Source organism: Haemaphysalis longicornis, unplaced genomic scaffold (genome assembly GCF_048455015.1).
Source record: "Haemaphysalis longicornis isolate Haplotype H1 unplaced genomic scaffold, Haemaphysalis longicornis Haplotype H1 scaffold_1, whole genome shotgun sequence".
NCBI lineage: Eukaryota > Metazoa > Arthropoda > Arachnida > Ixodida > Ixodidae > Haemaphysalis > Haemaphysalis longicornis.
In genome coordinates this window covers 242834847-242848850 of record NW_027526203.1, presented here as the reverse complement: position 1 = coordinate 242848850, position 14004 = coordinate 242834847, and the positions used below count along the sequence as shown (strand labels likewise).

General features: G+C 44.3%; 1 protein-coding gene across 1 annotated transcript in view; it reads right to left on the bottom strand.

The window, feature by feature from the left end:
- LOC144143398 (nose resistant to fluoxetine protein 6-like) overlaps positions 1-14004 on the bottom strand; it is a 70328-nt gene that overhangs the window by 16842 nt on the left and 39482 nt on the right. The window contains exons 10-13 of the mRNA XM_077675161.1: positions 8484-8566; positions 8248-8370; positions 2798-2918; positions 147-333 (exon numbers count right to left, since the gene is read on the bottom strand). Coding sequence (XP_077531287.1) covers positions 147-333; positions 2798-2918; positions 8248-8370; positions 8484-8566 — 514 coding nt within the window. The remainder of the gene's footprint in view (positions 1-146; positions 334-2797; positions 2919-8247; positions 8371-8483; positions 8567-14004) is intronic.

The window sequence follows — 14004 nt, the reverse complement described above, 5'->3', positions numbered from 1 at the left end:
GGCGAAAATTCTCATTTAGACAAGGGAAGAAAACACTTATCTAGCGATTAGGGTACCTTTAGGTTGACACACTTGTGGCGGTATGCACGCTACCAGAAGTCACCGCTCGTATTAATCACTGCCACTGTAAAACGTCTACCACGCACCTCCTTTTCCACTTGCACAGGCAAGGAAGGGCCAGCAGAGCCCAATGGCCCATACCAGTCGGTGAAAGCCACCGTACAGGGCGCTGATGGCGTCAGGAGGGTAGTGGCCAGCATTCCATGGTATCGTGATGAACATGACAAAGCTGAGAAAGCCAGCGGACAGGAGCCAAAGGAGAACTTGCGTTCCCTAAAAAGAAACAAAGCCTGTTTGACAACGAAAGTTCTCGCTCAGCTGCATCCAGCGACATCAGGAGGCGCCAGAAGAAGGGCCTCGTTGTTTTCGCCAAACAAGATTTCGAAGTATGCAAAAGCGGGCAGCTGAAAACAACTACTTGGCGGGACTTTTACTATGCTAGCTAATGCGGTGACCGAATTTTGACTCCATTCGAGAGATTGTCGGCAACGCACAGATATTTGTCCAGTTTTCTTTTTCTTTTGTTTCCCCACCATCTTCAAGGTTCATGTGCGCGTGTGTGTACACAGTAAACCCCGTTATAAAGAAATCCTGGGGGCCCCTGCCGGCTTCGTTATAAAGGACACTTCGAATAAAGCGATAGCTATTTTTCGTTGATTGTTTGTTCAGATTTAGCTTGGTTGTATACGTTTAGCTCTTTGGAGAATTCGACAGGCCCGATGGAGACGACGTCCACGAAGATATTATCGACAAGAGAATGCGCGTGTTGCGGTCACATCCACCATGATGGTCCAAAGCTTGCCGTCAACAGATGACGCTGTAAAATATCTGCTTAATCTAGAAGCAATGCCTCGGCCTGTGCTACACCATTATATGGGAATTAGTCACCGTCAAAATTGTACTCAAATGATGTTTTGAGGTCTGAAATTGATTACGAACGTAAAATAACGCTTTGTGGTTTAGGAGAAAACCGATGCTTGAAAGGCCACTAAAAAAACCGTCATGCGTTTACCTGAGACCTGAAGGTTATCGAAAAGAATAATACATAGCGTATATGTATCTTGTGTACATCTTCTAAATGGTACAAGGCAAACTTGGGGAATATGGATCGTCATATCTGAGAAAGCGCGGACTTTCATTCATGCTGCCTAAACCGGAGCGACAAAATTGTTCAAAGCAAACTTACAGCAGAAAATGCAAAACGACTCTACACTCAATGAATGGTGTGGACCACCATAAGACCCATAAAGCGGTATGCAACGCACACGAGAATATTAACACAAACATTTATGGTGACCCATTGAACAAAATATTATTGAACGGGCCTGGTTTATGATAGCACGCATTGTAAAATATGGTGCGTGCATACCAGGTACATAAGTTATTTATGCACTCGGAAATAAATTTAGAAATAACTGTAAATGGCAGAATCCAAATTATCTATAGACTTGATTGAGGTTGAGCAGACTAGCGTTCGAGCTATGATCTAGGGGAGATGAGGTAGACACAAGTTGGCCGATGTTCAACGAATGGTAATGTGCGCCTGCTAAAGCGGACTTAAGCATTAATCGTAGCTATTGGGGTATGCTGAGGTACAAAAAGCTTATGTGAGTTCGAGGTGAGGTAAGAGCTCGCGAGGTCATTAGCACCGAGAAAGTTAACTTCAAGGCTGTGGAGGTGACGAAAAGAAGATTAGAATGCTGGTGGACGAAAAGCAGAGAGGGGAATATTGCCTAGGACAGTTACCACCTGTAACAGGAAAAAAAAGTATTTTGTGCCCAATAAGCTTTTTGTGCCTGCCCTAAGGAGCGCTAGTATTAAGCCAAGAGTATAAAACATATATATATTATTCCTTTTTGGTAAGATGACACGTCATCACACCGTTACAAAGGGGAAACCAATAGCAATCATCAATCGTCATCATCAGTAGCATATCTCTGGCGCACGCAGCTGACTTTGTGGGCACGCTCGATCGTTAAGAACAAAAAACGGAACCTTCAGATACTTTAGATGCCCCTGCAGAATCAGGAAGCAAAAATTGTATACGGTTTTCCAAAATAAACTGGTTTAAAAATTGTTCAAAATAACACAGCGCCTATGTTATGGCGTATGACTAGAGCATTTGAGTCGCATGTGCACCGGCAAGCGACAAAGCTAGCTTATGTGAACCATAGCACTACTGTATAAAGTAACCAAGTGGGCTTTCTACAGGGCAAATTAACTAAGTGGGGCTTTCTGCAGGGCTAAGATGGGAGAGGCGATGACACGGACACGCATTGTATGTTCGGTATTGCTCTTTCGTGAAGAGCCACTGGGTTCATTTTACTTGCTGCGCGCTGACCTCAGCGAAATGCAGTTTTTGTTGGATTTGGTTCTAATGAAGGAATTCGTAAACAATAATTTGAAACTTTTTTTGGTAGCCCTTGATGCGGGTTACATAAGGCTAAGTCTGGCAGTTTAAATCAAAATGATTAATCATGGCCGTTTAATTGTTGCTCCCGCGTTCGACTGCGTTTCAGTTTTTTAGTATAACGAATGGCAGCACTACCTTACGTATATATTCGACTTATTTGGATGTCTGAAGAGTGGTCGGATATATGTTAACTTTTCGATTACAAACCTGATGACTTATGTGGAAAAAGCTTGAATATCAGTTAGCAGCTCTATCAAGCCGTGTAGATGGGCGATCTACACTAAAGCTCGGCTTCTACTGCGCACATGTACGATTAATAGATACCTGTCGCAGTGACGTCACCTTCAGGTTTCGGGCGACAGAGCCGCACACGACCCCGCAAACATACGTTGGAATGTGGACGAATGGCTTGAAGTGGATGTACTCCAGAGTATCTGCAAATCTCCTAAACACAACAACAAGAAAGAAATTCAGGAATGCTTGCACTCACGCGCAAGACTTGAATGACGAAGCGGTTGTAGGTGAGCATGGCTTCTAGAGAATGCGGTGGCTGTGGTGACTTCTCCCAAGCAGGGTGTCCTTTCATCTTTAGCATTAGCGCTAGAGTTTTTTTTTTTTACTTTTACATGCGTGGTAGCGCTTGATGACAGCAATGGTGTGTTTCTTTTTTTGCTAAAGCCACTGCGCGTGCCGAGGCCGCTCGGCGGTCGCCGCAAGGCACACGCTCACGAGAGCTGAGTATTTTCTTGGTATTTTTCCTGCAAAGGCGAACTTGCGGCCAGTAACAACAGCTCCGCTGTTAAAATTAAACGACATTCCTACGAAGGTTACTTGAAGGAGCGCGCGATACGGACTTGTTTAATCGCGTAAATATGGCGCAGATGATTGTTAGCCTCGCCTGATAACACGAGTTTGTATGATATGGCAGTGCAAATGTGGGCACGCGAACTAGCAGAAAAAAGTCAAAACTCCGGAAAGACAGGAGTTAGGAGACCTAAACCGCTTTACAATAGGACGTAATCATTGGTGGTGAAGCCATGGGCAATTTCCGCCAATTACTGCGTGGCAGACATGTGGTAAGCAGGCGAGTGCTTGTCGCTTTTCTTTAATTTAAATTTCCTTTAATGCGGGAACATTGAATGGGCCATTGAGCGATAAAGCGTCGGCGTCTGAAGCCGTCAAATGAATCCTGACACACCTGTATGGGAAGTTTCACACAGCGCAAGGCATTTCATAGCGTGAACCTAAACTCTATAGACGTGACGGGCGGCCGTCCACGTCAGTATACCGCAGACGGAGGAAGGAGCGGCAGAACGCATCCATATGCGTTCTGCCGAAACGACTCAAAGAAAGGGTTATGCGTACGCTTGGCATTCTAATGGAAAGGTGTTGCTAAGAAAACGATCTGGTGAACCATCCATCGCTATTCGAAGAGAGGAGGATCTGGCCAAACTGGGAATGTCGTAATGGCCTTCCCGTACTCTCACGTTGACTTGGTTGTCTTAGGTACAAAGGATGCCGCAACATTCAAATTTTTCTTTTGATGTTAATTTATCAAAGCATGAAAAACGTTTTTCTCTTTTTCATTTAAATACCAGGAGCCTCAGAAACAGAGGTGATGAGGTTGACTTGTTTTTGTCCGATTTAAATTATTCCTTTCACGTATTACGCTTCGGTAAAACCTGGTTTATGGGCGACGATGATTGCGTATTATTTTCGGGTTATGACTGTATAACAGCTTGCCGGGCACACAAACGTGGTGAGGTGTCGCTATATATGTCCGGTCAGACGTTCCTTATCAAGTACTTGCAGACTTCAAAATAAGCGATGACAACTTTGAGTGTATTGCCATCAGATGCTACGATGTACTCATTGCTGTGATGTACCGCACCCCATCTGGATCAGTGAGGGATTTTTTTCCAACCTTTTGAAAAACTTGTTGAGGCTGGTATTGAATTAAAACTTCATATAGCTTTTATCGGTAATTTCAACATAAATATCTGCCCACAAAATCAAACCTATCTAACTTTTGAAGAGCTGTTGAAATCATATGATTGTCACAATGCGATTAATGCCCTAACAAGAATAACTTCGAACTCCCAAACAATCTGAGATCTCTGCATTACTAGTTTTCCCCGTGACAATATCCTATCAGGTACGCTTGGATTCAGTATCAGTGATCACCTACAAATTTACTGCTTACTTCCTTCGAAGAAACCGTCGATGTCTAGGCAAAAAAGTTTTGGGAAGAAGTATAACAGAACATAGTGTTAAGGCGTTTGTTGACCGTGTCTCATGTTTGGAATGGGACAACGTCATACAATGTACAGATGCGAACACTTGCTATGAAACCTTTCTGTCGTATTTCCTTCCTGATTATAACGCGTCCTTCCCACTCAAAGTAATTAATCAATGTGGAATACGACGCCAACCATGGATTTCCGCAGAACTGTATGAACGAATAAAACACAGAAATGGGCTATTGAAAAATTTTCTAAACCCCAGAAGAGAGAGCGACCTAGTGAAGTTGAAAAAAGAGCGAAATAAGTTAAATAAAGATGTTAAAAAAGCAAAATACGATTATTGCATGGAGACATTCTCTGGAGCGACAGTAGATGCGGGTTTAGTATGGAAAACTGTTCACGAAATAACGTCAAAAAGTGCGGTGACAAGACAGTTTAACTCCCAACCACAAGGCTTATCCGGTGCTGATGTCGCAAATTTGTCTTATGATCACTTTGCAGCTGTTGGATGTCCACAACACCAGGTAGTACAAATACCGCGCGAAAACTTTATCACCTGAAATTGTTTCAACACAGTATATATGTACCCGACAGATGAGCATGAAATAATTAGCGAAATTTTGTCTCTTAAAGGTGGATGTTCTTCCGGCGCAGATGAGATAAAGCCGCGACCGTTAAAAGCTGTCAGTTCTATAGTGAGCATACCACTGGCGCACTTAACTAATCTTATTCTTTCCACTGACAATTTCCCGGATAAAATGAAACTGCCGCGAATAGATGCTATCCATAAAGGGGGCCCACCAGACGATTTAAACAACTATCGACCGATCTCCGTGCTCTCGATATGTCCAGAAATAGTTGAAAAAATTATAAATAAAAGAATCGTGGGGTTCTTGACTTCAAATAACTTAATGAAAAAGGAGCAATATGGTTTCACAAAAAATAAATCACTCGAGTCGGCTTTACTTGCTATTAAAAAAGACATTATTTAAAATATTGAGAAAAAGGCTTAACACTGGGCATATTTCTAGACTTGAAAAAAAAAGCGTTTGACAGCGTTCAACACGACATACTACTGAAACAGCTTCCTTGTTTTTTTCATCCGGGGCACTGCATGGTCGTTTCTAAAAAGTTATTTGTCTTCAAGAACACAATATCCGGTAGTAAACGGTCACAACTCCGAGATAGCAGCAATTAAATATGGAGTCCCTCAAGGGTCAATACTTGGGCCTATATTGTTTTTATTATATATTAATGCCATTGTGAATATACAAGGGAATGCTAAATTTGGCCTATACGCAGACGACACCAACGTATTTTTTTCAGGCGTGGACACTGATGAACCTTTCACGTGTGCTAACAATTGGTTGTCTGGCTTGAATACGTGGCTTACAGCTAACAAATTACAGCTAAACACCGCAAAAACAAAATACCTACTTTTCAGATCTAGATGACAGGCTGTACCCGCCAACTTCAGCCTAAAATTCAAGAATACCTATGTCGGCCAATCACAAACAATTCGATATTTGGGTGTTCTGTTTAACGAAACCTTGTCCTGGACGCCACATGTAGACGCCTTGCGGAAAGACCTTTCTCGAGCAGTAGGGGCACTGAATAGACTGCGAAATTATGTTCCGAATAAAATTAAACGGCAGATTTAATATGCACTTGTCCATTCTCGACTAAGTTACTGTAGCTTTGTGTGTTCCACTACAGCACAGACAACTTGAACTACCTTTTTTCGTTACAAAAACGGGTGGTGCGGGCTATAGATAACATATTGCTCCCGGAGAGTTGTATGCCCTACTTCGAGGTAAATTGGATACCAAATATCAGGAAACTATATAGGTATCGGCTGTCTTTAGAAATATATCGTAAGTACCAATGTGACAAACATAAATTTAACACTAAGTTTCATAAACCCCAAAGCCCATATGAATTAAGTACAAACTTAATCGCGAAACCGTATTCAAGGACAGGTTATGGGGAGCAGCGATTGGTTTCTCAAATACCCTGGTTACTGAATCAGTACCCTGTGATCTTAGACCTCTTACATACCTATGTTTCAAAACATAGTTTTAAAAAACTATGGAAGCTGTCTTCATTGCGGAAAATTGATTTAGTACTGTTCTGTTTTGTCTGGTTTATATCGAATGAAAACCTCCTAACTGTGGGGTCACCTTATGGTCCTTTGTGATTTCTGTTCTGCTTGTCTGTTTAGTTTTTGACTTGTTTGTGTAAATTACTTTGATTTTTCACTATTATGGTATATTATGGTATATTATGGTATATAATATATATAATGGTACATATAACTCTTTATTGCGTGCATGTTCTCAAAAGGGATTTCTCGCTGTGTTACTGTTGTAGTGTATCGGCATATTTTGTGCGTAGTTGAGCAATTTGCTTTCGTTGTCAATTTTTTTTATGCTCACAGTTAGTGCACAGCATGATGGGCTGTCTCCAGTTGCTGAATGGGTGTCGTGGCCCCGTCAGGCGTTAATTCTGCCTTTAGCCACGTCACCCAAGACAAACTTGTAATGAGGATTGTCTTGAATAAACTGAAACTGAAACTGACATAGAGCCAGCCAAACAAGTGAAGAGAGCCAGCGAAATTCACCATCGTCATCAACTCTCCCATTACCCGCTAGCAGGAATGAGCACCAGCCCAACGCGCAGAAGACAGACCGAAGCCATTCGACAGCATTAAGACGGAAGTAGATCTCGAAGCAAGCCGTCCCAAGCGGCCCCAGGACGAAGCCCTCCGACAGCGTGAGGACAGAAGCAAAGTGTCTCAGGCATTCAGTCGGGTGTTAATGCTTTCGCATTCACAACCCATAAAAATGCTTATGTATCTTCTGATCTTTTTTTTTCTCTTCTCAACATTTCAACGTCAACCGGGAGCCGTTGGCGGGTATAGGCGGCCATAAACAACCCGTCACAGATATTAGCACCACTTGAACTCAACTGACTCAACACCTCCCCCGCTCCACCCCCTTTTTTTCTTTGTTCGTGTTGTGCAGTTATATGGCCTCTTTTTGCTAGCTTTTAGCCTAGATGCAAGGGTATACATCATTTTTTGGGTTTTCACCCGTAAATCCCGTTCCAATGTGTATTTTACACAAAAACAACACTTTCTTCGTCGGTTATTTACTGACGTTTTTCTTGAATTGTATCCAAATTTTTCTTCCCGCTCACCTATACATGTACAAACCTTTCCACCAGTGCTGGTATTAAGAAAAATTGTTTGCCTACACACTTCTTCTTCATGCAGACTGCAAATGATAGGAGTGGTGATGCTAACTAACTCTGCTTAAAATCCCAATGTTAAAATATGTAAGTAAAAAGGACCACGCAATAAACTCGCCCTCAGTTTCCAAAAATATGTTGGCCACAGAAAAATACTGAAGGGGGCATAACAAAGAGAAGGTATACAGGGCCATTTTTCATCACGTTGCTCCGACCTACGGATTTATTGTTGAGGTTTTTGGACTCACCGCATTGCCTTCGAAATGTCAGTCTAGTAAATACCTTACATCGCTGTTGCCAAACGTGATGGCGTGAAATAGGTGCCAGTTGTAAGTCTGCACCGCGGCTAATGTTGCGAATGCAACTGAGATCACAGCAGCCGCGGAAAAACCAACTCTTCGATTTCTGAAGAACAAGAAGGGGTGTGAAATGAAACGGGTGCAAAAGAGAGGCAGAGTCACATCATAGGTCTGACAACAATGTGTTCCTATTCATTTTAATACGGCAGAGCAACTCACCGTTTCAGAAGCATTGTCAGTGGTAGGGCAATAGTCGCAAATATCTGCATGTCTGCAGAGACATACCACAGATGGCGCAAACACTGCATGAAAGAAGCGCTGATGTAATGAGCAGATAATCAACAAATGCGCCATTCTGTTCCACACAATCGGGCTATAATAGCGTCTATTGTGCAGTTCATGACATATATTTAACAACTGTAGGCAACGAGAGCCCAGAAATATGGCAAGGGGAAAGAAGTGAGCGTCGGGTTTTCCCCCATTGTCCAGTCGAGCTTGGCGTTGTTTTCAACCCATTCAGATACCAAATTCAGCCCATATGATATTACCAGCTTTCGTTGTGGTTTGCCTTGCGGGGCCCAGACAAACTTGGTTCACAGTGTGGGTGCCTCGAACATGCTAGCGTCGATGCCTTTGTCGTCTTCGCTGGCGTGTATATCTAGGAGAGTCACGTTAAAATCTTGAGTTCTTTAATTACGCGCCAAAGCTGCACCTGCAGCTACCAGGTGCAGCGTAGGTGACTGCTCCGAATTAATTTCGACCTGCTTTGACTGTGGAAGCAATGTGGCGTGCCGCGACGGCTCATTACTGCTATATCGCCTGTGTGTCACACTGGTTTGTCACACAACCGTCCCAAGCGGTCCAGTTGATTCTGGGAAAAATAAACTTGAATTAAATGAAAAAAACTTGAATTGAATACAGTGTATAGTTCGGAATATAGTTCTCGTACACGTAGTTCCCGCTCAAGGAAATTGGCCAATGTCGATGACAGCTGCCTTCAGAAGCTCACGTCCGATTCACCAATTGCCATTTCGCTGCGAACACAACATACCACCTCCTCCTTCCGCAACCCCAGCTGCCCACTCAGAGGTTCCGTGCCGTCAAGTTTTCGGGCGGAGGTCGCGACACCTGACGGCGCACCGCGACATTAGTGGGTCGGCCACGAAGCCAGTCGTCCGTACGGCCAAAAAAAGATTGGGCAAACTTAGCCGTGGGAATCCAACGCTGGGACTGCAGAATGGGAGGAAAGCCCGCGTCCCCAACACCACGAATTATCGGTGGCAATACATCATTCGGCACTGTGCCCCACATGCGCTGTGTGTGAGAATACAAAGCAGTTGCTGTGCATCGGTCGTCGATTCACCACTGCGCCAGCAACTACAGCTAGCTCCCTGTCTCGTGTGCGACGGTGATGCAGGCTAGAATTCCATCATTTTTGTACCCTGGGTCAACAGTGATGATCCTTCCTTAGCTTCCCTTCTCTTCCTGAGGAACTCTGAACTAGAAAACATTCTTTAGTTCGTAAACATTGCAAGTGATCCAAGATCACTTGTTCGGGCACTGATTTTCAGGCTTGTTCGGCCTCTGATGTCAATATTTTTCTTTTTCTTGGTTGTTGTTTTTCTTGGCAGTTTCTCCTTCAAACTTTGTTTGTCTTCCAATTTCCTTGTATCATTTTCCTGCATCTCATTTTCAATGTTTTTGGTTTGCCTTCTCACAACTGTCTTCTCAATGTCCTACATTTACCCCGCATCACTGTAAGCATACCCACCTGGGGTAGCAAGCCCTTCTGCCAGCAGGGCTGACCTTACCCGACCACGTTAAGCAGCTCTTGTTTCTCTCTTTCTCTCTGTGCGACGCCATAGTTAAAGGAGCCATGAAGACAACATACAAGTTTGTGTTATTCGAAAGATTTCGTGTTTTATAGTGCCCCCAGCGCTTGTACGAATGCAAACGATGCTTCATTCACTGAGAAATTAATTAGTTTAAGTTAAAATTTTTATTTTCCCGCTGAATCGTGCGTTTTCGTGGTCTGCAATGACATCACAGGAACCGACCTCTCTGCAGCCGATTGGGACACGGCCGGACTGGAAGACCGGCCGGGATTGGGAAGCCTTGTTTACCGTTAGTGAACGTAGATTGCGCCAACATACCGTGGCAAGCCGTTTTCTGCCTTTGGTGTGTTTTTGACCGTTTTTAAAGCTGGCTTGTTTTTGTTCAGGGAGAAAATAATCGTTTCGAGAAACATAGTGCTCGCTCGACAAATATGGTCACGTAAGACACCGTTGCTTGCGTCAATCTGCCAGTGTCGTCTGAGACAACCCCAAAGCCCCGCAGTCCTGTGCAGCTAAACCAAGCACAGTGCGTGCGGTACCAACAGCAGTACGCACCGGTACTTCTATGTTTACGTGTGCTTTCGTGACTTCCACTGTTTGTCCCACCATTCTTACGGCTTTAAAAAGCATGTGGCCTAAATTTCAGCCCATATAGCTCGTTCGGCAAGCTTATAAGCTCTGCCTAATTTGCGTTTGCTTTTACCACCCTCCGCCAATCTCTGAGCTGGCTGGTATGACATCATAGGTTCTGTTCCGGGAAATGAGCTAGTGGGTCGCATGGCCATTCCTTTTTTTCCTAATTATGTAGCTTATTCGAGCGAAGTTTATGTTAAAAGTGGTGTCAGTATGATTCTAACGAACCAATCTTTTGGATGAACCTAACTTGTGTTTTCTCTTCATGGCTCCTTTAACAAGGGTTGACCAAGGGTTGACCAAGGTGTGTTAGCGACATGTACTGAGGAAAACGAGGAATTTGAGAAGCCAGGCAAGTATCAAAATATGTTTTCGCTATGCTGGAGTGATTGACCACCTGTTTCAGACATAAGAAAAAAAAATACGCAAAAGCAAAAGGATAGTGAGCGTAATAAGAGATCACAGTTGTACAAGATGCGTACCGTGTAATAAGGAGTAGGGGCTTATAAGGAGGAGGTAGCGCCACTGTAGCCACTAGAGCACTGCACGGGCCTGATTTTAAGGCCCGAGCCCGGCCCGAGCCCGCTTTGTGAAGCCCGAGCCCGACCCGGGCCCGTAACACCGAGCCCGGGCCCGGCCCGGGCCCGGGCATTCATAAGTGAGCCAAGCCCGGGCCCGGCCCGGGCCCGTCGTCTCACGCCCAGGCCCGGCCCGGGCCCGTCGTCTCAAGCCCACGCCCAGCCCGGGCACGGTCTATTTTTTTTTTTTTGAGCCTAGGGAGGGCCCGCATGTGTGTGACCAGGCCTGGTCTTAGACGTTGAAGAAAATTTGTTTATTATATTTGGTCGAGTGTCTTCGTAGTGGGAAATCAGACGGAGCATCTAGTCTGTACAAGCACGCCCTGAATTGTGACGCAAAAAATAAGGGTTTAAAAGTACACGTAGTTTAGCTCACACCATCTGCAGTTCACGCCACATGGGAGTAATAATAGCTCGTATTCTTACACGAGAGGCACCATCACCCTTGATGACCAGACTCTAGGCAACTTCACGTGGTTGTTTCGGTCACAAGTTGGTGTTAATGAAATTTCTTGCTCTCCATTTGAATCCACGAGTATGTGCGTGCGTTAAAATATTTTCCCTAGAGTGGTTGTTAGGCGGTGGCGCTTCTCTACCACGCGAGTTTGATTTCCAGCCACGGCAGCCTAATTTAGATTGGTTCGACATCTAAAACACACGTACATAGGCATAGGTGCACAGCTCCAGGGTGGCTTAATTAATTCCTTCCCCGCTAGGACATTCCTTGTAACCGTATCTTTGATATGTTATACACGAAAATATAAAATCTTGATGCAGTACATGAAATGTCATTAAAGTTGCAGTATAGTGACTATCAGCCCTAGCAAAACGCGTTTTTAAAACAATGTGTACAACTAACATCAAGAAGCGCGTAAAAGTATACTCAGAATATTCAATTTTATGCTATCTTCTACACTTCACGTCGGAACTATTAACGGCCGGGCCTATGAATTCAAGCCCGAGTTCGGCCCGGGCCCGTGGCGTCGAGCCCGAGCCCGGCTCGGGCCCACGGCACTGAGCCCGAGCCCGGCCCGGGCCCGCGGCACTTAGCCCGGGCCCGGCCCAGGCCCGCCGATAATCGACTTCGGGCGGCCCGGCCCGGCCCGCGGGCCGGGTCGGGCCCGGGCTTTTGGGCCAGCCCGGGCCCGTGCAGTGCTCTGGTAGCCACCTTATCATGACTGTACGGAAATTGAGCGCGCTCCCTCTAACGCGACTTTTTTTCTTCGAATGTCCTCAGTTCGGTATCCACGACGACAGTCTCTGGACCGTTTATCTCAACAGCAGCTGTAAAACGTGGTCGCCCACGGAAATTCGGCATCTAATAGCACCGGAGAGGTGGAATGCGGCGAAGAGATACACTCTGCCATACCCGTTCGGCAACCGAAAACTAACGCTATTGCATTCACTAGATCTGCTTAAGTGTCGCAGAAATTCAAATACTTGAGCGTTCCTATTTGGTGTATTCGAGGAAACCCGGCGGTTCGTCTGTACCACTCATGGGTCGCAATTTTGCCATATAGAAAATGGTATTAATTAAAGACCCTAGCGTATTCACTTTCTCGTGTTAGACCGGACATATTTCCCTTTAAAGATGTCTTCTCAGCAATGCATGTGTGTACAGTAATGAATCCGACTTGAATGGATCCCGATGTGTAGCACTTAATTGGGTTGGAATACATGGGGCTTTATGGAGGTACTTATTGAATGGTTCTGGAGCCTTCATATTTCTACAGAAGGCCTCTTATGTTGCCACAAAAAAAGTCTTCGCAAGAATGCATTGGTGCGAATTAGTGAAGCCGACTTTAAAGGGGCTCACTTTGTATATCATTTGATAGGAATGCGTAGAGTGTTGAGGAGGTATTTATAAAGGCACAGAAGCCTTCCTACTATAGTATCGAACTGCTGATATTGGGCCTAAAGATTTCTTTACAGTAATACATTTGTGTATATTAGTGAAGCCAACTTTATGTATTCAGTAATTGGCACTAGGGCCTTCCTATCTTCGTATCAAACTGTTTTTAGTGTGCTTGAAAATGCCTCCGCTGCAATACAATACTGTATATTAGTGAAGCCAATCTTAACGAGCTTTTTATGTAGAGCTCAAATAACATGGGCTTTTATAAAGGTAGCCAATAAAAGGCCCATATCATTCCGACTTCCCTATCATGCTGCTTATATGTGGCCCATGAATAGGCTTCCTAGCAGTGCATTTGTGTATCGCAGTGAATTCGACTTTAATGGGGCTCAGTTTTATATCACATTTCTGTGAAATGACCCTCCAAGGGTTCCCAGACAGTTTATCGAACGCCGTTTTATCGAACGCCGTTTTATCGAAAAAATGCCCGTTTTATCGAACGCCGTTTTATCGAATGCCGTTTTATCGACCCACCTACGTCCGTTTTATCGAAAGTGCGGTTTTGCGGCTTGCATTGTAATTTTCGGGGTTTATTTTGTTTAACTGGCCATCGCATTAACCTAACCTGCAGTAACCTTCCTCCTACATTGTCTCTGCCGTGCATTACATAAAAAAACCTATCTATATATGTTGACGCGCCTTTACAGTGCTTTCGATAACCTTTGTTTTATTAAATTATTTTTACTTTTTGAGTCTTTATATTTCACTCAAGCATGTATGACCCCCTTGTTTATATTACAGAATTTGCCCCTATAGTACCAACCCGAACCCCGTGGGCA